Source organism: Ovis aries, chromosome 9, assembly GCF_016772045.2.
Source record: "Ovis aries strain OAR_USU_Benz2616 breed Rambouillet chromosome 9, ARS-UI_Ramb_v3.0, whole genome shotgun sequence".
Taxonomy (NCBI): domain Eukaryota; kingdom Metazoa; phylum Chordata; class Mammalia; order Artiodactyla; family Bovidae; genus Ovis; species Ovis aries.
The window spans coordinates 48,584,924-48,611,343 of NC_056062.1; the positions used below are offsets into that span (position 1 = coordinate 48,584,924).

The 26,420-nt window shown below is 39.7% G+C and overlaps 1 protein-coding gene and 1 pseudogene across 1 annotated transcript in view; one reads left to right on the forward strand and one right to left on the reverse strand.

The window, feature by feature from the left end:
- The window catches only part of TRPA1 (transient receptor potential cation channel subfamily A member 1), a 69,801-nt gene that overhangs the window by 16,280 nt on the left and 27,101 nt on the right, over positions 1-26,420 (reverse strand). Inside the window, exons 6-16 of the mRNA XM_027973040.2 lie at positions 20,373-20,480; positions 15,261-15,369; positions 14,931-15,076; positions 14,337-14,473; positions 11,466-11,514; positions 8,615-8,714; positions 7,905-8,005; positions 6,454-6,623; positions 6,204-6,368; positions 3,648-3,762; positions 2,280-2,446 (exon numbers count right to left, since the gene is read on the reverse strand). Of these exons, the coding sequence (XP_027828841.2) occupies positions 2,280-2,446; positions 3,648-3,762; positions 6,204-6,368; positions 6,454-6,623; positions 7,905-8,005; positions 8,615-8,714; positions 11,466-11,514; positions 14,337-14,473; positions 14,931-15,076; positions 15,261-15,369; positions 20,373-20,480 (1,367 nt within the window). The remainder of the gene's footprint in view (positions 1-2,279; positions 2,447-3,647; positions 3,763-6,203; positions 6,369-6,453; positions 6,624-7,904; positions 8,006-8,614; positions 8,715-11,465; positions 11,515-14,336; positions 14,474-14,930; positions 15,077-15,260; positions 15,370-20,372; positions 20,481-26,420) is intronic.
- Positions 23,023-23,769, forward strand: LOC105616103 (ADP-ribosylation factor 4-like; annotated as a pseudogene).

Consider the following 26,420-nt stretch of genomic DNA (forward strand, 5'->3'; position numbering starts at 1 on the left):
GGGAAATCACGTGGACAGAGGAGCCTGGTGGGCTACAGTTCACGGGGTTGCGAAAGAGCAGGACGTGACTGTGCAACTAAACAACAACATGTATTAAGTACATTAATAACCACGGGCTCTGTGAGAACATTGCAGATTTGCATCTTTCTTCACCGCCATCTGATTGGACAGATGTTTATGACACCAAGAATGAAAGAAATCTACAACAGGAAGTGAAAAAGAGCCCATTTATCACCAAGATCCTATCTTTGTAATAGGAGGCTAGTTCTAAAAGCTACCGAGGCAAATTTTCTGTTAACCCTATCAGTAAAGTCCGTCCAGGATATCTGTACCATCAATAGAAAACTCCAGGTTGCACTGATGAGTGCTTCTAAGGAAGAATGGGCTGGAGGACCTGGAGACTTGCCATGCTCCAAAACACGGGCTTGGTCTGCTATGAATATGAGATTGCTCATCTCTGAGTCCACTGCTGGGGGACACTGGGCCTTGGTGAGAATCTATCTGTGATGACTAATATATAGAATAGATTATGTTTGAGACATGGGACAAACTACCCTCCAACTTCATCATTAAAACTCCTTAGAGTACGGTTTAAAAAAAACCCACAGCCACGCAAGATCATGGGCTAAAGGAAATTCCATTTCCTGGTACTGGTAGCAACAGGGATTTACCTTGAAGAATATTTTCACCAACATCCAGTTTGGGGGTTTCCATTGGGCAGGAGAGCTTCAGGCACGTTCAGGGGAATCAGGGCAGAGTTAGCCTGACAACGAGCATGGTGCCACAGACTACAGACGCCTGACCCCTGGGGGCCTCACACAAGTGCTGTGAAGTGGGTCTGTGCTCCCGCCACTTAGAAATGGGAACTGGAGACCAAAGAGTTTAAGCAACTCTTCAGGTGTCTGTGGTCACTCAAAGAGTTCATTAAAAACATTAGGGAAACAACTGACATTTTAAAATGTTGACTTTTTGCATCTGTCTCTAAAGCAAGGAAAATAAAGGCAAAAATAAACAAATAGGACCTAATGAAACTTAAAAGTGTTTGCACAGCCAAGGACATCATCAACAAAAAGACAACCTACTGAATGGAAGAAAATATTTTCAAATGATATGATGCAGCTCATATAATTCAACATCAAAAAAACACCTTGATTTTAAAAAATGGACAGAAGACCTGTATAGACATATTCCCAAAGAAGACAAATAGATAGCCAATGGGCACATGGAAAGATGCTGCTAATCATCAGAGAAATGCAAATTCAAACCATGATGAGATATCACCTCACACCTGTCAGAACGGCTATTGTCAACAAGAACATATATAACAAATGGTGGCGAGGATGTGGAGAAGAGGGAACCCTCATACACTGTTGGTAGGGATGTAAATTGGTACAGTCACTATGGGGGTTCCTCAGAAAGCTAAAACTAGAACTACCATATGATGAAGTAAGTCCACTCCTGGGTATATAGGTATACAGGATATATAATCCTAAGGAAAAATAAAAACACTAACTCAAAAAGATACATGTACCACAGTGTTCAAAGCAGCATTATTTACAGTTGCCAAGATATGGAAGCAACCTGTGTCCATCAACAGATGAATGGATAAAGATGTGATATATATATATATATATATATATATATATATATATATATGTGTGTGTGTGTGTGTGTGCATATATATACACAGACAGATAGATACAATGCAATATTCCTCAGCTGTAAGAAAGAATGAAATTTTGCCATTTATAACAACACGTATGGACTTGGGAGGGTATTATGGTAAGAGAAATAAGTCAGACAGAAAGACAAATGCTTTATGGTATCGCTTATATGTGGACTAAAAATAAATTAGTGAATATTTAAAAAAAGAGAGACTCGTGGATATAGAGAATAAACCAGTGGTTACCAGGAGGGAGAAGGAAGAGGGGAAGAGCAAAATAAGAGTAGGGGATTGGAGGTACAAATGACTAGGTATCAAACAAATAAGCTACAAGGCGATAATGTACAACATGGAATATAGGCAATATTTTAGAAAACTATAAATGGAATATAACCTTTAAAAATTGTGAATCACAAAAAAAAAATTGTGAATCACTGTGTTATACACCTGGAACTTACATAATATATTGCACATCAACTAAACCTGAATGAAAAAAGGAAAAATAAATAAAAATGGTGATCGACAGCTGAAACTTTCTTTTTCTCTTCCTGCTTCCTCTCGGATTATCCCCAATGCCAGAGGACGATAGACAGTTGTGGGCAGGACGGCAGCGTACCTTTTGTTCCTGATGGTCGTGAGGACCACCTCCTTTCTCTTATTGTGAATTGCAACGTGCAGGAAGGAGGCCTGCTGCTTGTTCAGGACCACATCGGCATCGTAGCTCAGGAGCAGGGAGACGGCTTTGGCATGGCCCTCCCTCGCCGCAAAGTGAAGCGCGGTGTTCTTTCAGAGAAAACAGAACCCAGACAATCCAGTGACAAAGGCTACTCATCCTTTGGCTATTTTACAGCTTTGTTTCACTGTTGAATTGCTAAAGATATTATTAACAAAACTATTTAATAACAAAGAGTTAAAATTTGGGGCTCCCCCACTGGCTCAGTGGTAAAGAATCTACCTGCCAATGCAGGAGACCTGGGTTTGATGCCTGGTAGGGGAAAAGTCCCATGTGCTGTGGAGCAACTAAGCTCCTGCATCATAACTACCGAGCCTGTGCTCTAGAGCCTGGGAGCCACCACTACGGAAACCAGGCACCCTAGAGCCTGTGCTCCACAACAAGAGAAGCCAGCACAACTAGAAGAAACCTGTGCACCGCAACTGCAGAGCAGCCCCCGCCTGCCGCAGCTAGAGGGGAAAAATCCGTGCTCTTTCAAAGATCTAGCACAGCCAAAAATAAAATAAATTTTTAAAAAATCGGAGGTTGATAAAAGGTCGCCAGTCTCTAGTTTTGCCACATAAAAGACATTTTAAAAAGCAATGATAGTCCTCTAGGCTCTGTCATTTCGTGAAAGAATGTACATTTCAATACTCATTCTCCAAAAAAGAATGAAGGACATTATAGTGGACTGAAGGAGAGTCTCTCAAAACAAATACGCTTAGTTTTAGGGAAAACTTACCCCTGCCCTCTTCATTTTCCGTGGTCCCCCAGGGAATGGTGAAAATTTTATCATCAATTCACGTGGGCCTGTAACAGGCCTCTACGAGACTCACCAGCTGTGGGTACCCCTTGGGGCTGTCTCCTTATTCTGTTCCCCTTTGACTCTTTCCTCACTAATAGTCTGCATAATAAGGGATAGTTAGGGAGTCTGGGATGGACATGTATACACTGCTATCTTTAAAATGGATAACTAACAAGGACCTACGGTATAGCACAGGGAACTCTGCTCAGTGTTATGTGACAGCCTGGATGGCAGGGGAGTTTGGGAGAGAATGAATACATGGATATATACATGGCTGAGTCCCTTTGCTCTCCAACTGAAGCTATCACAACACTGTTCATCAGCTGTACTCCAATATAAAAAGTTAAAAAAAAAAAAGAACCCAATATAGGGTAAGAAGGGAAGAGGGTAGCTAAGAAGATTTCTGGCAGTGTGGAAGGTTCCTCTATGCCAAGATTTGGGGGAGGTATGCGGAACACAGTACATACCCCTTCTTCATCCAGCCGATCTGTGCATTTCAAGTTAGTGTCAAGAATGACCTTCATGGTCTGAGTATACCCGCCCAAGGAAGCGTGATGCAAAGCAGTCCAGCCACTGTGGTCACTGTTAAAGAAGAGAAAAGCTGTGCATTTACCTCATAGATGAAAAGGGGAAGGACACCTCCCAGTTGAAAGTGGGTCTGGTGATCAGAGAAAATAAGCCATACCTGAGACATTTGAGTTCTAGCAAGTAATTCTGTGTTGTTGTTGCTGTGCTGCTAAGTTGTGTCAGACTCTTTGCAACCCCATGGACTGGAGCCCACCAGGCTCTTCTGTCCACAAGATTTTTCAGGAAAGAATACTGGAGTGAATTGCCATTTCCTTCTCCAGGGGATCTTCCCGACTCAAGGATCAAACCCACATCTCCTGCATTGGCAGGTGGATTCTTTAGTATTTGAGCCACCTGGGAAGCCCAAATATGTATTACCTGGTTAATTAAACGTGAGTTAATTTCAAGCTTAATTGGGTGAGGGCCTCCCTGGTGGCTCAGACGATAAAGAATCTGCCTGCAATTCAGGAGACCCAGGTTGGATCCCTGGATTGGAAAGATCCTTTGGAGAAGGTAATGGCTACACACTCTAGTATTCTTGCCTGGAGATTTCCATGGACAGTGGAGCCTGGTTGGCTGCAATCCATGGGTAAAAGTTGCAAACTCTCAGTTATAAGATAAATACTAGGGATGTGGTGTATGACATGAATAAATATAATTAAAACTGTTGTCTGTTATAAATGAACATTAACAGAGTAAACCCTAAGAGTTCTGAACACAAAGAAAAATTTTTTTCTTTTTTCTTCTTTTTCCATTTCTTGGTATCTGTATGAGATTAAGGGTGTTCGCTGAACTTACCGTGGTAACCCTTTCATATGTTTTACCTCTTAAGCTTACACAGTGTCAATTATAATGTAAATAAAATTGTAAAAGAAAATAAATAAAGTCTATAAACACATTATCAAATACTTTGGGTGAGTGAAACTAGAGCTAGCATGTCTGTGTCATACATATTTTCTTTAAGGCTGTAATGTACTTATACACACTATTTTCAATATTGCTTTATTCTTTCACTGAATATTGTACCAAAAATTTTTCCATGATGGTGTTATTAATCCTTGTGGTTACCATTCATGGCTAATAATGATGATGATCATTATAATAATAATATCATTATACAAAACATGGATAGAAGATGCTTAGCTTAGTGCCACTTATTTTTTCTAAGAGTTCAGGTCTAAAGAGATTGTTCCTCTCATGCTCTCAAAAATTCTTACTTGATCCTTTAGGGAAATGTCTGTCTTTTCTCTCAGAAATTCAAGATATGAGTACAGTGAACACTTGCCTATTTTTCTTCTCCAGGGGAAGGAAATTAGACATAGAAAAAAATGTGTGAGATACTGACACAATTTAATTTCAGGGCCAGTGAATAACCGTATTAGGTGCAAGAGACACCTCACTATTACAGTTATGACATAGTTATGCAAGAGCTCTTGTCTTCTGGGTTCACCAGGGGTCCCCTTTGCAAGTCTGTTGCCTGGTGTTCATTTGGAAGCAGGAAGGAACTGAGCAGAACATTGATTTCACGGCTGCATCATTGCTGTGCTGGGGTTGGTACTCTGATAAAGAGATGTGTTTTTTAACATTAGCCTAATAAACTCTCTGCTACCGCGTTGGTGCAATTAGAAATTAGCCCATCATACATCTATGACACGCTTCTGGGTTTTCCTTTTATTTTTACAAAGATGTCATTTAATGATGCCACTTTTTATTGTACTTAATTATTTTAACTTGGGCTTCCCTGGTGGCTCAGACAGTAAAGAGTCCACCTGCAATGCAAGAGACATGGGTTCAATCCCTGGGTTGGGACGATCCCCTGCAGGAGGGCATGGCAACCCACTCTAGTATTCTTGCCTGAAGAATCCCCATGGACAGAGGAGCCTGGCGGGCTACAGCCCATGGGGTCACAAGGAGTCAGACATGACTGAGCAACTAAGCACAGCACATTTTAACTTGGTTTTGTTTCATATGTTAGATTTCTTTTGTAGTGAAATTCAGGAAATTTTTATGTCTCATTTTGTAGCTTAAAGGAAGTTCTTCATGTCCATCAGTCATCATATTGAATGAGATGTAGAGTCTTTGATTTGTATAGCATGTGTGTGTGTGTCTGTAAAAACACACTGCCTTGTGTCTGCCAAAACAGCTGATAGCATGATGAAGGTATATAGGAGAAGGGATATCTCAAAAATTCTGGAAACTACACAAAGCCACTTATTCTGTGACTTTGAACAAGGCCTTCAGCTCTATGAACCTCAGTGTTTTCAGTTGGAAATAATACTGACTTCCCTTTCAATATTTGAGAAATCATGTTATGTTTTGAGGATTAAGTGAAATGGGTAAAAGTACTTAGTGAGATTGAAAGTGAGATATCATAATCAAAAATAAATAAGAAAAACAGCCTGACAAGTCTAGCCAGTTACAGAGAAGATGTAAATATTGCAGTCTTATATCCTCACCTGAGAAATAATGCACCCTTTTTCAGAAGCAGCTGAACAACTTTATCATGCCCGTTCTTTGCAGCCAGGTGGAGAGGAGTCATTCCATGCAGGTCACCTTCATTCAAAAGCCTTGTGTCACTTATGTCTTGCAGGAGCCTCTGACAGGTATTGATACGCCCATAACTTGGAAAAAAAAAGTTTAATATTTTCAAAGCAAACATTTAACAGAAAGAAGACATGCTCATAAGATGCTTAAAGTGACCCTTACCTGGCTGCAAAATGCAGGGGTGATTTCTTATCTTTGCTTTTGGAATGAATGGACACATTAAAGTTAAGTAGGTTGTTTACAGAGACAGGGACCCCCTGTCGACACGCATAGTGCAGAGGGGTGCACCCATCATTGTCCTCGTCCATCACCAGCTCTTTTATATGTTGCATCTATGGGAAAGATGGATATTCTAAATATAACTCTGTGATGATGCTAACAGAGTGTTTTTCAACCTATTTTGTAGGACAGTATTTTCTAACGAGGACCAATATATACACCTTGAGTAGAAAGTATAAATAACCTTAAGGGTTATATACCAGGGACTACCCAGGTGATGCTAGGGGTAAAGAACCTGCCTGCCAATGCAGGAGATGCAAGATATGTGAATTCGATCCCTGGGTCAGGAATATCCCCTGGAGAAGGAAATGGCAACCCACTCCAGTATTCTTGCCTGGGAAACCCCATGGACAGAGAAGTCTGGCAGGCTGCAGTCCATGGGGTCGCAAAGAATTGGACACAACTCAACAACTAAAAACAAGGATACCAGAGTAAGATAAATGCAGATGAAGATGGGTGCTCTGTCTCCCTATAATGCATATTACGTATTAAAGGTGCTGAGAAATCCTAACAATTGGAAATGTATTTAATATTTTAAACCCAGCATTTTCCAAATGTATTTGACCACAAACCAACCTTCTCATCTCTCCCTTCATTCCACCCCCCACACCCGGCCCAGTAATACTTAACAGCTTAATGTTAATGTGCTCTGTTAGTCAAAATTAGCAAAACTGTTAAATTAGTATCACTTTAAAAAAACAAATAAAATAAAATAAAATGAAATGAACATCACTTTATCTTTTTAAATAAAAATCAAATGGCAAATGAGCAGCTTAAATCAATCCATAAACATTTTATATTTTAGATATTCAAATATACTTGACTCTTTAAGACACAGACTATATTTATATTTATTTATATATTTATTTAAAAAGTATGATGCACTTCAAATGTGCCTAATAGTCACTCAATAAGTATTAGTTGGTGAATATAAATATAGAGATAATGTTTTCAATTTGTCAATAAACATGTTGAGTAGTTTTTCTTCATTGATTAGGAAGTGCTGCTAATTCATTCATGTACTTGACTTCTCAATTGATACACAATTCATAATGGTCCAAGAGTGAAGGAAAGGCATTCTATCATAGATAAGGATATACGGAAACTCTCCATAACTTAGAAAACAATCTCAATGTAATTTATTTTTATCATTATCATAATCATCACTACTATATTGTAAAGTATATATATATGTCAAATATGACGTCTTTCTTTAAAAATAAAATTTAAATTCCAGATTCAGCCTTCAAAGGAATAAAAATCATAATAAATGAAATCAATTTACTCTCTGTTGAACTCAACTCACTTTATGGAAATCCACACATATGTATTACCTGCAGAAACTCAGGATGCAAATTTTTTAATCCATAAGGCTGTTGAACAGTCAAATGCAAAAAATTACGTCCAAGATTATCTTTTATGTCCACACGGGCACCTAAAAAGCACAATATAAATATAACTCCTACTCATTTATTTAAAGCATAGCCTATGGTGGATTTTCAATGTAAGATAATAAAAGATTGACTTAAAACTTTGCCAGTGTTTAAGTTAGGGACCTTTATTTAGGTACGAAAACTAAACATGGTTTAAAATGTGTTTATCTTACAGTGTGCATGTGTGTGTACAAAGGGGTAGAGAATGTGTGATTTATTACATTATCTAATATGTGAGGTCTCATCTTTTAAAACATAAAAGAGAATTATAGAGAAATTAGAGATCAAGAGAGAAGAAGTGAAGGTATCTCTTTTCTTCATTATCAGCCTGGGTTAGTATCTAAGATGGGAACAGTTATAGCATCTAAATCAGGTGGATTGGTTCACTGAGAGGATGCAGATAAAGTGTTTAGTAAAAGGTTATCAGTTATTGTTCTGAAGTTATCTTTTCAAGTATTATGCCCTACTGGGCTGAAAATTATTCTAGATATGGGATGTATGCCATTTGTGTTCATACCACCTGGCCCACAGCCTGGCACACAATAAATGTACACTGAATGTTTAACCAAACCGAGTAGAAGTTCTAAAGGCCTGGCTCAGTCCCTTAGTACCTTTAGAGAGGAGCAAATTTACAGTATTCCAGGATGCAGAAGCAGTTGCTAATAGAAGTGGAGACCGTCCTTCAGAATCGGTGATATCAATATCTGCTCCCTAAAATAAAACAAGTTGTTCAACAAAGAGCCTGTGAACAGACAAAACAGCTCATACTACAATCTGTAACTTAATGTTCATTCACTGGGACAGAATGTCCAAAATATAGCTAGCACTCACGCACATGACTGCTTGACATTTCCCTGTAATTCACATTGTATGAATCATAGAGAAAATCAAGGCCTTATTCTATAACTTCAACAACCGAACTCCTTCTCACATGTTAATCTTTTGACTGACATCTGGCAGTAGATCTATCTTCCTGCTGAAATTATAAAATGCTGACCTATATCAGTAGTTTAGTTCCCACTGTAAGAAAACATTATTAAATATCTGTGGTTTAAAAAATCTAAGTTGATTGCATTTGTCATTCTAAAAGCATTCACAAGAAATCATTCACTTCTATTGCCAAGAGAGTGGATTCTGGGAGCTCTCATCATAAGGAAAAAAATTTTTTTGTAACTTTCATGGTGACAGATGGTAGCTGGACTTGCTGTGGTGGTCACTTTTCATTGTGTACAAATATTGAATCATGCTCTACACCTAAAATTCACATAATAGTATGAGTTAATTATAACTCATGAAAAAAAAAAACTGTTCTCTTTTTAAAAACTCTACTTCATCTGAAACAGATGAACTGAAATAACTGAATTGAAATCATTCAAATCCTAAAGTAAAATTTTAGTCAAATGTTAAAAAATGTTTGCATTTGGGAAATCACATCTCATATGTATATATTTTAAGGGAATAAGTTGGTATTTACCATTACATATTATGGTTATAATATTTGATATGACAAGAAACAAAAACGTTTTAAAAGTTCATGGAAAGAATTCTATCTTTTGCACAGGGTAATAAAAATAGCTTAAACTCCGACTGGGGCTAGGATCCTGTTCTTTTGGGACCCACTGAATACAGACAAGGGCAGCCTGACAGTGATCAGTGAGGTCCTGCCATGCTCTTACAGGTGAAGAGAGGGCTGTATTTGCAGGAAATGTGAATAACAAAATCTGGGCTATAATGAGTCTTCCAGGGATTCTCCTATGTAAATACCACAATTTCAATAGTTGCTATTGACAACAAGCACATGTTAAATACTCCAGGCCAGACTCCATTCATTACTGATATGATAGGGCTTAAATAAATACATCATAGATTCATCTGTAGAAAGGGCTTACATTGAACCCAAAAGCTGCCTGATTGCATTTCTTCAAGTGAGAAAGGTCTTGTGCTTTCACTTGTAACAAACCTTGGACAGTATTTTTAGTTCTTCACATTCTCATTGTTTGAAAGCTGGCACGGAGGCAGCAGGGGTAGAAGATTATCATGGAAGGTGAAGGGCGCACGTGCTTTCTGTCCTGCCTCCACCTGCAAGCCACTTGTACTGAAGAGGGGTTGACAGAGTCAACAAGCCTGACCCTTTCCCAGGACTGGGTCACAGGAGAGCATTCCTTGCCATGAACCTATCAACTCCCCACAACAAAAATGCATTGATATGGGCATCAAAAGTACGCTCTGGTACTTCTAGCTTCCTGGCAATGAGGTTTGGCCATTATGCATTCATATACAATATACCCTATTTGTGAATGTATCAAGTATTTTTTTTCCTTCTAGTTTTATTGAGATATAATTGACATGTTGTTGTTCAGTCGCCAAGTCATGTCCAACTCTTGGTGACCCCATGGACTACAACATGCCAGACTACTTGTTCTCCAATATCTCCTGGAGTTTGCTCAAATTCATGTCCATTGAGTCAATGATGCTATCTAACCATTTCATCCTCCACCACCCCCTTCTCCTTTTGTCTTCAATCTTTCCCAGCATTCAGGGTCTTTTCCAATGAGTTGGCCAAAGTACTGGAGCTTCAGCTTTAGCATTAGTTCTTCCAAGGTGGCTCAGACAGTAAAGAATTCGCCTGCAATGCAGGAGGCCCAGGTTTGATCCCTGGGTTGGGAAGATCCCCTGGAAAAGAGAATGGCAACCCACTCCAGTATTGCCTGGAAAATTCCATGGACAGAGGAGACTGGTGGGCTCACGGGGTCACAGAGAGTCAGACATGACTGAGCAACTAACACCTTCACTTTCATAACTGACATACAGCACTGTATAAGTTTAAGGTGTGTGGCATAATAATTGGACTTACAGATATCATGTAGTGATTATCACAGTAAGCTTAGTGTACTCCCTCATCTCAGAGATACAAAATTAAAGACATAGAAAAAATTTTCAAAATGTTTTGCAAATGTATCAATCATCTTTTTGTAAACTCTTCTGCTTGTAGGCAAGAAATCAAAGCGAAAAACAACTATTGTATATTAATGCATATGTGTGGAATACAGAGCAATGGTACAGATGAACCTATCTGCAGGCAGGAATGAAGATGTAGAGAACAGATGTGTGGACACAGGGGTAGGAAAGGGTGGATGAACTGGGAGAATGGGATAGACATATATACTTCCATGTGTAAAACAGCTAATGGGAAGTTGGTGTATAGCACTGGAACCTCAGCTTGGTGCTCTGTGGGGACCTAGATGGACGGGATGGGGGAGTGGGAGGGAGATCCCAAGAGGGATGTGTGTATACTCGTAGCTGATTCACTTAATTGTACAGCAGAAACTAATACAATATTGTGAAGCAAGTATGCCCCAAATTGAAAAATTTGGCTGAATTTTGCAGATTCATGGTATGTAATTATATGATTTTTCAACTGTAAATAGTAATAAAAAATAAATCTGTCAAAGAAATAGTTACCACTGAAATTAAGTAGTCAGCGAGTTCATGGTGATCAAATAATGAGGCTCTGCAAAAAGAGAATTATAAGCATATTAAGGAACTATTGACATAAATATACAACATAAAGCTACTATTCAATATATTCAGAAAGTGAATTTAAAGGATCATTGAATAACATGATAAAAGGCTAGGGAGTTAATAACCTTTCAACATCTACAATTGGATTCTGATTAGGGTAACTTTTCAAGTAGGAGTAATAGTGAAAGATCAAATACATCACAAGATTTTCTTCCTCATCTTTCTGCAAACCTATTTTCTCCTTGTAAAAAACCATCATGAACATGTTCTGAAGTGAACAGTAAAATCTGTCCTAAGAGTTTAAAATAAAAGGCCAAAATAACTGGCTATTACCACTGTGACCATGAGAAATAGCAACAATTGCATACAAGGTACAGCTAAGATTTACCTACAGGGTTCACAATGTCCCTTTGTTGGCAAAAGTTAACAAGGCAGTGTTAGCGTTCCTAAAGTTTTAGGAAGCCAAAAAAAAAAAAAAAAACAACCCAATGGATATAACTGAAGTCACTTGGTATCATCTCACAAGCAGCCATAAGGATAATGTTAATTAATACAGAAAATACAGATTTTTAATCTATATTAAAGCATCACCATAACAAATGTTAATACCAATTATTTAAAAGTCTGTTTCCTAATGCAAATCTTATTTCTTTGTTCCTACTCAAGACTATCTCCTCTATTCTTAACTTTCTATGTATGTCTTAGTATCAGCTTGCCAATTTTCATTCAAAATTCACAAGAGGTTGCATTCTAAAAGTTATTAGATGTATTGAGCAATTTTAAGAGTCAAATAATGTTAATGTAAGGCCCCGTTTGATTTGTTCTGTATCTTCTCAGTCTAGGGCTCTGGTACTCCAAGTGCGGCCTGCACACCACTGAGATCTTTGCACGACAGCAGCAAAAGAAGCTGTGGACCAAGGAACAAACTTTCCTTTGAAGCTCAAGATGAACTCCAATGTCACTGGCTATGAAAAGGACATTACAGGATCATAGATCAGCATTAGGTTCATCAGAATTGGACTGAACTAGTCCAAGAAATCTTCAGCCAACTCAAATTGAAAGTGTCCAGCTAGTCACCAGGCTAAGTATATTTTTTGGTCAGGTAGATGGGTCTGTTATCCTAAAATAACTCCTTCTTGTGCATATTTGTATATTAAAGCTCTACTGTAAATGTACACATTTTAACTACACTCAGATCACTGCTGCTGCTGCTGCTAAGTCGCTTCAGTTGTGTCCGACTCTGTGTGACCCCATAGACGGCAGCCCACCGGGCTCCCCCATCCCTGGGATTCTCTAGGCAAGAACACTGGAGTGGATTCTGAATTGGCTAAACATTAGCATCACAAAGAGTGTTTAAAAATTCCTGAGAGTCATCAGCAATTCTGATGTAATCTTGAGTATGAATTAATGTTGCGATTTTATAAATTACTCACAGGATTCTAACATGTAGTAGTTTGAAAAATATCTGGTCTAGCAGTTAATCTGTCTACTGAGTTTTTGTTTTATTTCAATATTTTTTTTTTTCCTGTCTAGGGTTTCCAACTGCATCTTTTTCACATCACCAATCTTTGATTCATAAATGCCAATTTGTTTTCCATAATTCCTTCTCTTAATGCATTTACTTTACAAATTGACCATTCCTTCTTTTAAATTTCTAAAAGTTTTAAATACCTTTATGATGAAATTATTTATAAATTGTCCTGTTATTTCTATTTCTTTGGAAGTAAATTAGCCTTTTGTCGATTAGATTGTCATAATCTTATGAATTTCCTTTATGCTATGAAATTTGAGTTTGCAAACTCATCCTGTATGGAAGTTCCTTGGAGTTTCTTCTGTTCGTGCATAGCCATTATGGCTAGTGGTTTTGCTAATGTGTACACGCACGCCTCCATCTCCCCAGTTTAGAACCAGATCTTATATTGGTAGCTAGAGTTTCTTTTTCACTGTGGGATAGTGTATATTTCTTGGTTCAGTTACTTATTGAGACTATCTTAGCTCTTCTTCTGCCATTTCAAGCTTCTAGCTCTGCCTCCATGCATATTGTGTGTGTGTGAGAGAGAGAGAGAAAGAGAGACAGACAGACAGAGACAGAGAGAGATGGTGAGAGATAGAGACAGAGAGACAGCAAAGCCCCTTCTCAGCCATTTCTTTCACTCACATAGGGAACAGCCAGTTTTTGTCTTCGCAAGGAATTGAACACTCACTCAGTCAACACTGCCTGTTTCCTGTTTTAGCAGCTAGTAAGCCTATAATTTCAGATGCTTTTATCTGATGTGTATTTCTGTTAAACTCAACAGAAGTATTTATCTTCTTTGGAGCTTGGCTATCATTCCTTAAAACTAAGTACATATATGTTTTGAGAACTTTTACATGTAATTGTGGGACTACATCGAAAGGGAAATCAAGTGGGAAAAGTGGACCACTCATATGTACCTATTCCATTATCCCCACTGAGAATGAAGATAACACACATGTGAGGACCTGAAACAGGTTAGAAAGGTTTTGAAAAGCCATGTATGTTGACCTCCTGAGCATATAGGAAGTGAATCTTGAGCCTATAGCCACTGGATAAAGAACTGATCCAGAATATTCCACTGGAGAGTTTATCCTATGAAAATCTGTTCAACTTTCTATTTTTGATTCCAGAGGAACATAGAGATTGCAGTTGAACCACAGGATCTTTGTTATCTCTGCTCTTTTCTTTTGAACAATGGATTCTCTGCTACCATAAGTAATAACTTTGTCTTGTCTTCTTAATTAAACACATGAAGACAAAAAATCTGTACTCAGAATGATAGGAAGAAAACTTGCCTGTGAAGCAGTGTCTCGTGATTTCCATCCACCTCATTAACAATATCGCTGCTGCCAGAATAGGAAGATACCATTAGCTTAACGATCTCAGTGGCTCCCTGGGTGGCAGCAAAATGAAGGGCTGTGCACTTCCCTTTCTGTAAAGAGTTTTGATATCAGCATCAATCAATATTCCATCCCAATTTAAGGATCAAACCTAAATTCAGTTGCTTTTTTCTTCCCAGTCCAACAAAATCAAGGAGTATGGAATTTAAGATGGCAAAAAGTAATCAGTTTCACCTATTGAGAAGCCTCAACATAAAAGTCATAGCTAGCAACTTTATTTCCTTGCAAGGTGACAGTTCTTGACAGCTCTGACTGTACTTAGCTTCTATCATCAGTGTCTTTATCTCTACTGTAGCTGTATCTGTGTTTGCAACCGTCTTTGGTAGCTCTCAAAATTCTTTAGATAGATTGAAATTTGAGAGAATCTCTTTTTCTGCTTTTGCGTGAATAGCGGGAAGTAACATCTATCCAAATTAACTGTGAAAGAGCTGTAGGGCACTTTGGCAAATAGAACATGAGCAATTCTACGAGAGGAATCTGAACAGTTACCTCCAGCAGGTCCAGCTGTGCACCATTGTCCAGGCACATTTTAATCATGTCCAAGTCCCCACTTTGAACTGCCATGTGGAGAGGGCTGGCTTTCCCACTGTTCACAAAGTTAATGTGACACAGTCTGCTATACCCATGTTCCTCACCTTTAGGAGAAAATAAAATTCAAAAGAATAAATGCTATGAATATATAAAAGATATTTTTTTAAAAAAAGAAGAAATGACTTTTAGACTTACCTAAAAGCCCAGGGATAAATTACGTTATTTCTCAATAGCATCCACCAAAATAGGCTTCCTTATAGTAGATAATGGAAGAAAGCTTCTACTCACCAAACTTTAATATTATTTCCATGCATTTTTTGGCACCCGAAAATGCTGCCTGGTGAATAGGGAAGCACCCCCATTTATTTGATTTACATGGCTTAGCTCCTTTATTTAACTGGAACAAAAGAAAGAACAAAAAAGAAGTCAAATGACAAAGATAAACCTGTCACAAGGATAGACAAGAATTTATATGCCTCTCCCATAACTTTTTGCTACTCTGTGCCTATGTAAAATTATTCACATAGGAAAGCTTTGTATAGTATGAAATCTGGACAAAAAAGTAATTTTGGAACTAGGCTAACATTCTGAACTAGAGACACTTTAAATTTTCTAATGACAAAGTAACAACATAGATACAAAAATTTCAACTTGATCTTCCACCAAAGTCAACACAGTTTTTAGTGAAATTAAGGAGATTTTAAAAAACATTATCATGATTGCTCCTATACCCTTGCTCATTTCCTTATACAAATAAAGTGATAATATTTCCCAGATCATTTTCCTGTCATTTGTGCAATTAACAAATGATTAGACCAGCAGTTGTATTAAATCATGAAAATCAGACATTTTTGCTAATGAATGTTCTCTACTAAAAAGTTGTTAAGATGAACAGAATGGTATATTACCTTCACCTCTGAGTCAACCATTCTCAATCATCATTTTCTATAGAACACTGGATTTCAGTTTTAAGTACCTCTTACCATGAAATGAGAGATTTTGAAAAAGCAAAAAAGTGTGAAGAAGCAAATACATGTATCATCTTGCTTTCTAGGGGCAGCATTGTTTTACATTTTAGAAGACAATATTTTCTGTCTTCTTTGAGTAAGTGATATTTATGTGTATACTATGTGATCACACCATTTTAAAAAGTATTATATTTAGTATTCTTAAATTATATGATTTTACTAAATACATATTCCATTTCAGTTCAGTTCAGCCACTCAGTCATGTCTGACTCTTTGCAACCCCATGAATTGCAGCAAGCCAGGCCTCCCTGTCCATCACCAACTCCCGGAGTTCACTCAGACTCATGTCCATCGAGTCAGTGATGCCATCCAGCCATCTCATCCTCTGTTGTCCCCTTCTCCTCCTGTCCCCAATCCCTCCCAGCATCACAGTCTTTCCCATGAGTCAACTCTTCCCGTGAGGTGGCCAAAGTACTGGAGTTTCAGCTTTAGCATCATTCCCTCCAAAGAAATCCCAGGGCTGATCTCCTTCAAAATGGATTCCATTTGGAGGTACATACAATGAATCCCTATTACTGAATTTCAACTTTTTCTCAGTTTTCTCTACTATATATAACACTGGTGTTAATATCAGTGATATCTTTAATTATCTCCTTGAGATGTATTCCAAGAATTGGGATTGATGAGTCAAAATACATTTGTGCCAACAGTGAATGAAATTCCCCAACTCATTACATTTTCTAACACTCATTACATTTTCAATCAAGAAGGAATTTTTGTCCTTTCAATTTAAGAGATTAAAAAAATTTCATTGTTTTAATATCTTACTCTTTGATTACTAGAGAAATTAAATAAACTGTATGTGCCCCTTGCCAGTTTTCTGTCTTTTTCTTATAAATCTGTGAAAATACAGATAATTTTATATCCATTTAAAGATAAACAGATCAATATAATCATATGCTTTGTTGGCTCAGGTCAATCAATGGATTATAATCTAATCTAATACTGAACTCTCCATACAGTCCCTAGATAAGGCCAATGTGGTATTACACGGTACTTTTCATTATTTTGATGAATTAATGGCTAGTATTTTTAAGACTGCATCTATGTGAAATTGATCTACATTTTTCTTTGGGGGGAGCTCTCAAGTTTTGGAATTATTATTATGTCTACTTTATAAATAGGAAAACGAGTACATCAAGGCTGTATTTAACTTTACCCTGCTTATTTAACTTATATGGAGAGTACATCATGAGAAACGCTGGGCTAGAAGAAGCACAAACTGGGAGCAAGACTGCCGGGAGAAATATCAATAACCTGAGATATGCAGATGACACCACTGTTATGGCAGAAAGTGAAGAGAAACTCAAAAGCCTCTTGATGAAAGTGAGAGAGGAGAGTGAAAAAGTTGGCTTAAAGCTCAACATTCAGAAAACGAAGATCATGGCATCTGGTCCCATCACTTCATGGCAAATAGATGGGGAAAAAATGGAAACAGTGGCAGACTTTATTTTGGGGGGCTCCAAAATCACTGCGGATGGTGATGGCAGCCATGAAATTAAAAGACGCTTACTCCTTGGAAGGAAAGTTATGACCAAACTAGATAGCATATTGAAAAGCAGAGATATTACTCTGCCAACAAAGGTCCATCTAGTCAAGGCTATGGTTTTTCCAGTGGTCATGTGTGGATGTTAGAGTTGGACTGTGAAGAAAGCTGAGTGCTGAAGAATTGATGCTTTTGAACTGTGGTGTTGGAGAAGACTCATGAGAGTCCCTTGGACTGCAAGGAGATCCAACCTAAAGGAGATCCTAAGGAGTCCATCCTAAAGGAGATCAGTCTTGAGTGTTCATTGGAAGGACTGATGCTGAAGCTGAAGCTCCAATACTTTGGCCACCTCATGTGAAGAGTTAACTCATTGGAAAAGACCCTGATGCTGGGAGGGATTGGGGGTAGGAGGAGAAGGGGACGACAGAGGATGAGATGGCTGGATGGCATCACTAACTCAGTGGACATGAATCTGAGTGAACTCCGGGAGTTGATGATGGACAGGGAGGCCTGGCATGCTGCGATTCATGGGGTCACAAAGAGTCAGACAAGACTGAGTGACTGAACTGAACTGAACTTTATAAAACTAATCTGCACAATGTCACTCTTTTCTTGTGCTACAGGAAGATTACCTGAAACAAACTTCTTTGCAAGTTTGAAAGAAACTATAAAATCTATAAAAGCCTATATTAGCTGGTTCCAGAGCTTTAACAAAGTATTAGCAATGCTTTTTTCCCTAAACTTTAATAGTTCCTTACAGATATTTAATTTTGTAGTCTATTTTAACACTTTAATTACTTTCAGTTATTTTAACACTTTAATTACTTTCAGTTATTTATCCATTGGGCCTCCCTGGAGGCTCAGATTGTAAAGAAACTGCCTGCAATGCAGGAGACCTAGGTTCAATCCCTGGGTTGGGAAGATCCCCTGGAGTAGAATATGGTACTCATGCCTGGAGAATCCCATGGACTGGGAAGCCTGGCTGGCTGTGTATAGTCCATGGGGTTGCAGAGTCGGACACGACTGAGCAACTAAGCACAGCACATGTATCCATTAAAAATAATTTTCAAATTTTCAGGATAGGATTGCATACTGATCTTTTGCCATTTAAAAATTCTCCTTCATATTTAATTAAATCCTTTTGCTATTTCTAATTTTGTTGATTTTTGCTTGAGGTTTTTCCATTGTGGTTGGCTGGTTCTTGGTTTAGTTGCTAAGTTGTGTCTGACTCCTGTGACCCCATGGACTAGCCCACCAGGCTCCTCTGTCCGTGGAATTTCCCAGTATAAGCTGTCATGATTGGACCAAAAGAAGTTAAATCTTTTTAAATTCTTTTTTGGTCCAATCATGAAAGCTTATAAGAATATATATTTTCATCCAAGTATATCTAGTAAATATGTTAAAAGGTACTTGTAATTTGTAATATCCCACAGATAGCCTGAAATTATTTTGTTTCATTTTATTTACTCCCTGGAGGTGGTGGAGAGGGAAAAGCAAGTGCTAAAAATAGAAAATCTGGCCTGAATAATGTACAAGTGCTTGAGGAATACTTTAAAGAAAGCTCTTTGATGAAATTCGAATACCACACTCAGAAGGGGCACTCCGTGGAGCAGGACTCAGCCATGGTGATAGATTCCTGAAGAGTTGGACTGGATCATCCCGAGAAATCTCACCGGAGAGAAGGCTGGCTCTTCGTGTTGGGCTATGGCTGAGGAGCTCAGTCATTATATCATGCAAGGGTCCCTTTCTGAGAACCCAGGGCAGCTGTTTCTTCTCATTTTGGAAACAGATATGGCTGTTTCTCCTGGCTTTTATTTCAGGGCCCAACAATAATTTTGCAAATAACAATCTTCATCTTTCCTTTGACAATTCAGAAGCTCAGAGTCCCAAGTGTGATTCATCTTTATGGACATACCAGCCATTACGCTTTGTTTTTTGTATTCTGGGCTTCCCTGAAAGCCCAGCTGGTAGAGAATCTGCCTGCAACGCAGGAGACCCCGGTTTGATTCCTGGGTCGGGAAGTACTCCTGGACATGGGATAGGCTACTCACTCCAGTATTCTTGGGCTTCCCTGGTGGCTCAGCTGGTAAAGAATCCGCCCGCAATGCGGAAGACCTGGGTTCAGTCCCTGGGTTTGGAAGACCCCCTGGAGAAGGGAAAGGCTACCCACTCCAGTAGTCCATGGGATCACAAAGAGTCAGATATAACTGAATGACTTTCACATTCACTTTCATTCTAGGTTTGACCACCAGTCTCACATTAATTTTTCTTGTTGATATTTTCTTTTCACTTCAGTCATCTCATGTTCTCTGTAATGTTTTCCTATTTGTCTTCCGGAGGAAACTTCAGACTCATTTAAGATTTAAGGGGTGTGCTCAGTTGCTTCAGTTGTGTCCGACTCTGTGTGACCCCATGAACTACAGTCCACCAGGCTCCCCTGTCCATGGGATTCTCCAGGCAAGAATACCGGAGTGGCTTGTGTTGCCCTCCTCCAGGGGATCTTCCTGACCCAGGGATTGAACCCAAGTGTCCTGCATTGCAGCCAGATTCTTCACCTGCTGAGCCATCAAGGAAGGCCTAAGGGGTGTGAACATGTACTCAAACTCATAGAACTGTTTTTTTTCTGACACACTTTCTACATTTTATATTTTGCTAAAAGAGAAACTGAAAATAGTTTTATTTATTTTTTATTTTTTGGCCACACCACATGGCACATGGGACCTTAGTTCCCTGGCCAGGGATTGAACCTGTGTCCCCTGCATTGGAAACATGGGGTCTTAACCACTGAACCACCTGGGAAGTCCCTGAAAGCTGTTTTAAAGAACAAAAATTCATGTTGTACTAAAGCATAGAGAAAACAGGAAAAAATATAAATAAAATACAAACCAAAAGCTGCATGGCTTCACTGTTATCTGTGAAACATGTGATTATCAGAGCTGTGTTTCCATTTTCTCCTTCCAGATTAACATCGGTACTGCTGTGCTCAATCAAGACCTACAAAAAAAGAGGGAATAGTCAGTCAAAAGTTAACCTGCAGGTTTTCAAATAGGGTATTTGTCTTCCACTGGATGTTAAGCTTTCAGTACCAGGAACCATGTCCTTATTCATCTTTTCCATTACTCTCCCATGGACCTGACATGAAACCTTGTACCTAGTGGGTACTACAAAAATTTCTCATGTAGATGAAATAACGGTAATTTCTATAGCTCATTAATTAAGTCAACATGGAGTTGTAGAATTGAAAATTGACTAAAAATTGTAAATACTAGTTAACATTGCTCACTAAATATTTTTACTTGTATTAAGTTGCTGCTGGTGCTGCTAAGTCGCGTCAGTCGTGTCCGATTCTGTGCGACCCCAGAGACGGCAGCCCACCAGGCTCTCCCGTCCCTGGGATTCTCCAGGCAAGAACACTAGAGCGGGTTGCCATTTCCTTCTCCAATGCATGAAAGTGAAAAGTGAAAGGGAAGTTGCTCAGTCATCTGATTCTTAGCGACCCCATGGACTGCAGCCTACCAGGCTCCTCCGTCCATGGGACTTTCCAGGCAAGAGTACTGGAGTGGGGTGCCATTGCCTTCTCCGTGTATTAAGTTAGCTATATATATATATAAATGTATATATATATATATATATATATATATATATATAAAATTTTTACTGGAGTATAGTTGCTTTATAACATTGTGTTAGTTTCTGCTGTACAGCACAGTGAATCAGCTGTACACATATATCCCCTCTCCCCTGGCTTTCCTTCCCATTTAGGTCACCACAGAGCAGTAAGTAGAGTTCCCTGTGCTATACAGCAGGCTCTCATTAGTTATCTATTTTATACATAATAGTGTATCAATCCCAATTCCCAATTTTATCTTACCCTCTTCCCCCACTTGGACTTCCCTGGTAGCTCAGATGGTAAAGCATCTACCTACAATGTGGGAGACCTGGGTTCAATCCCTGGGTCGGGAAGATCTCCTGGAGAAGGAAATGGCAACCCAATCCAGTATTCTTGCCTGGAAAATGCCATGGACTGAGGAGCCTAGTAGCCTACAGTCCATGGGGTCACAAAGAGTCGGACACAACTGAGCGACTTCACTTTCACTTTTCACTTCCCCTCTTGGAATCCATACCTTTATTCTCTCCATCTGCATCTCTGTTTCTGCTTTGCAAATAGATTTTTCTAGATTTCAGATATGTGATTTTAATACATGAGATTAACTAATATTTACCAAAAATAAATTGATGGAGCCAAAAAATAAATTGAGAATGTGTGGGTGGTGATAAGGGAGGAATGTAAGAAAGGAGAAAGAGAGAGAGAAGAGAGGGAGGGAAGGGGAAGCAAACATGGAAGGGAACTGTTTCCTTTTCCCATCCTGACATTTGTTTTTGACCCAGATTGCAAGTATTCTGGGAAATGTCCATTAAAACCCCGTTCCTTCCAGGAAAGAAGAGAGTCTCATGTAACAGAGATATAGCTTAATTCAATCCGTTCAAACTTAGTCTGGAACCAGAAACTCTTTCTCCGATGTAAGAAATGAGAATTCCTGCTAAAATGGTTAAGCAGTTTTTCTAATGGAATTTAATTGAAGACCTGTTACCCTTTCATCTGGCTGACTTACGGCTGATTATTGGCTAAGAGTCTATTGATCTTGAACTAGTTTTCTTCTAACAAAATTTTTCTTACATAAATGTCTCCCTCAAAAGAGAAATCTCAAAAAAAAAAAAAAGAGAGAGAGAGAGAGAGAGAGAAATCTCTGAATTAGCCTGCCAAAGGCCTTTTCTTTTGCAGCAAGACTCTGATAAAATTATATCATGTGCTCACACTAAGTTAAGAAAGAATTTATTAAACAAGCTCTTTCCTAAAAACTCTTGACTTACAAAAGAAGGCACACCGAGCTCCTAGTTATAGAATGTGTCCTGATGTGTCAGCAGATGAGTCAGGCTTACTAATCAGCTCTTCTCATAAAGGAAAATACACTGGAATTTTAGGCCATAAGAACACACAAGAAGATTATGGGTGAAGGAAAATGAGAACGCACAGTTCAGTCAACCGACTTGAGGCATCGCCTTCTGTTCTTAACAGTCTGGATTGATTTACGTGTAAAGTAATCTACCCAAGTCTACAAGGAGAGGCTTTTTCTCTCTGCACAGCTCATAGATCTGGAGCATGTTAGGGTGTTTCTTCTCACTGCCACTAGCGCAGTCTTTCCTAAAGCTGTGTTAAATTGTAGGTGGCAGGGGGCCCAGAGACAGCAACTAAACTGTGTGTGGGGAAGCGCCGGAAGCGCAGGGGGACGGGGCGGCGGTGCCGCGAATCTGGCCGCGTTGGAGGGGCCGGGCCGCTGCCTAGTCGCCGCGGCTGCCTCGTGACGTGGCACAGCCGAAGATCTAACGCCGGAGCCGGAGCTGCCCCGCCAGTCGCGGAGCAGGCCCTCACCCCGCTGTCCCGGAGCTTCTTCAGACACGCCGGCTAGCGAACCGGCCCCGCAGCCGTCTTTCTTCCTCAGCAGCTGTTTCCTCGCTGAGTTTTCTGGGAGCGTAAAAGGAGACGGCCCGGGGACGCCCCAAACCCCTTTTGCTCCTGCCCACTGCAAGTGCCACTACCTCCGTGGGCCTCGCCATCTCCTCCCTCTTCTCCCGCCTCTTCGGCAAGAAGCAGACGCGCGTTTTGATGGTTGAATTGGATGCTGCTAGCAAGACGACCATTCTGTATAAACTGAAGTTAGGGGAGATAGTCACCACCATTCCTACCATTGGTTTTAACGTGGAAACAGTAGAATATAAGAACATTTGTTTCAAAGTATGGGATGTTGGTGGTCAAGATAAAATTAGGCCTCTCTGGAGGCATTACTTTCAAAATACCCAGGGTCTTATTTTTGTGGTAGATAGCAATGATCGTGAAAGAATTCAGGAAGGAGCAGAAGAGCTGCAGAAAATGCTTCAGGAAGATGAGTTGTGAGATGCAGTGTTGCTGCTTTTTGCAAACAAACAGGACTTGCCGAATGCTGTGGCCATTAGTGAAATGACAGATAAATTAGGTCTTCAGTCCCCTCCTAACAGAACATGGTATGTTCAAGCCACTTGTGCTACACAAGGAACTGGTCTGTATGAGACCAGACTTGACTGGCTGTCAAATGAGCTTTCAAAACGTTAAATGAAGCTGGATATCTAACCAAGGACATGTTTGATAGAATTGGTCTAGGCTTGTTACAACAAAATTAGTTTGCATCTTGGTTATTAAACAGTATCTGGGACTGGTTTGGGCAGAATATTACTGCATTTAAACTTATTTTGTTGCCAAGTATTGTTTACCAAGTATAATGTTGCCATTTAGCAATATGCTTGGTCCTTAACTTGGGGGGAAAAAAAAGTGTCCTCTTTTAATTTTACTTCCCTTAAGCCTAAATGATGCCTGGAGGTAGCTAATGTGACACCTTTTAAATAAATCCATTTTGAATTTTTTTTTTTTTTTGAGCCCACAAGGAATAATGTTTTAAAGTTACCCCCTGCTACTTTAATAATACCTTTATCATTCCTGGGACAGTCTGCTGATTTTAAAAAATGTAGCATTCCATTTGTATTTATTTTCCCCCCTTGCCAAAAAGATTTTTTAATACTGCTTGTACCAGCCAGGGAAATGCTCCAAAACACTATTCAGATCTTGCACTGAGGAACTTCTATTTCTCCCCCCATTTTTATTGACTCCTGGCTTCCATCAGCCAGGCTTCCTTGGTGTGGGTTGGATTTGAAAATTAGTTCTGTGCTAGATGCAAAGAGTGCATATGGAGATGATTTTTAATCCTTAGAGATTGTCTTCCTTTATATTGTATCTCTTTTATGCTGCATGTTGCTTTTGGTATGAGCCTGACTCTTTGCCCAGTATATGATAGTTCTGCTGATGTTTTATTGTTTATTGGTGAACATATCTTCATTAAGAGTTTTTGGAAAACTCATCAAACTCAATGAATACGTTTTCTTCATAACCCATTTGGAATTATTCCTAATAAAATGATAAAAACATTAAAAAAAACCAAACCCAATAAACTGTGTGTCTAGTTCAAGCTCAGTCATGACCAGACAAGTCTGGAGGCTGGCAGGTGAGACCTCCGGAGATCCTTGTGGTGAGAATCCAGGAAGCCTCATGGGAGGTCCAACTGTATACTTTGGGGTTAAGCCAAGAACTAAGACCTGCAGGCTACTGAGAAGCAAGGCCAGCCCCAACCACGGTCCAATGTGCCCCAGGAAACAGTGTGCACACCAGTGGTATCTGTGTAAGAACCGAGGTCACACAAGGTCACACATGGGTAACAGTTTTTTACTTTACAAACACAAGGCAGCAGTGGAAGGTTTGGGGGAAGGATGGATAATGGAGATTGAAATTGGCAAAAGCTGGTGTTATAAATAGGGCTTCCCTGTGGCTCACAAGGTAAAGAATCTGCCTGCAATGCAGAAGACCCAGGCTCAATCCCTGGGTCAGGAAGATCCTCTGGAGAAGGAAATGACAACCTACTCCAGTGTTCTTGCCTGGAGAATTCCATGGACAGAGGGAACCTGGTGGACTGTAGGTGGTATAAATAAACGGGAGAGGCAGGCCCTGAAGATGCAAGAACACAGAGAGACCCTCCTAAATTCCTTCTTCTTCTCTGGTGAAGCAAAAGGGCTTGAAAACATCTTTTGATGAAGTGATGGTTGGTAAGACTAAGCAAAGGAGAGACAACTAATTTCAGTTCCCTTACAACCCCCCCCCTTTTTTTTTTCTTGTTCTGGTGTCACAAAGGAAAATCTGTTACACCCACCATCTAGTTTGTAAATCAGTTATGGGTTTATTTCTAGACTTTCTTCTATTTCAGTGTGATACCTATCCTTCTGTATTTGTTAGCCTGAAATTTTTATTTCTGTTAACAGTAGATTTCAACTGTTACCTGCCTGTGAGTTCCCAAATCACACTTTCAGAGGTAAGATTAATTAAGTCAATGAGCATTTGTTCTTGAAAAGAGCCTTCAGAGGAAGCACAAGAGTTCACTGGGGAAATGTGGCATCTCTCAGGGGGAGGGGTCTGCACTCACTGGTGGCCCAGCACGGATGATACAGAAGTAGCATCAGGCTCATGAATAATGCAGACATTGACAGAAACTGACAGCCTATTGCCAAAGGCCTCTCCAATAACCTCTGCAAGGGGCTGTTCTGACTTGTCTTCTTAGATCCTTAGAACAGATACTTAAACTCTCCCCTTCCCCTTTAGCCAGAACGCCTAGTTACTAATTTATTCATTCAAGAGCCATCATTTAGCAGCAATGCTGAGGACTGGAGATGTTCCATTAGTCACACACAGTGTCTTCTTCCACTATAAGCAGTCAGAGTGGGAGATGAGTGTGTGAACATTTGATTGCTGTACCCTGTGCTAAGGATTATGGCAAAGCTACATACAGGGCACAAGGGGAGAGTGGAAAGGGGGCTCCTCTCACACCCTCTCTACCTGGCTTACAGGAGCCAAGGACTCAGGAGGCTGAGAGAAAGGGGGTCTGAACTAAGGAAGCTTGGAGTTCATGGACACCCCTGAGGTACTGTTGGTGTATTATAGGCTGAGTAGGTTTGGTGTATGGTAGGGTATGGTGTGATAAACTGAATGTTTTTGTCCCTCAAAATTCATATATTGAAATCCTAATCCCCAGTGTCGTATTAAGAGGAGGGGCATTTGGGAAGTGCTTAGGTCTACAAGATGGAGTAGAAGGACGGGCGCTCATCTTCTCCTGTGAGAACTCCAAAATTACAACTCGCTGCTGAACAACCATTGACAGGAGAATGCTGCTGCTGCTGCTGCTGCTAAGTCACTTCAGTTGTGTCTGACCCTGTGCGACCCCATAGACGGCAGCCCACCAGGCTCCCCCATCCCTGGGATTCTCCAGGCAAGAACACTGGAGTGGGTTGCCATTTCCTTCT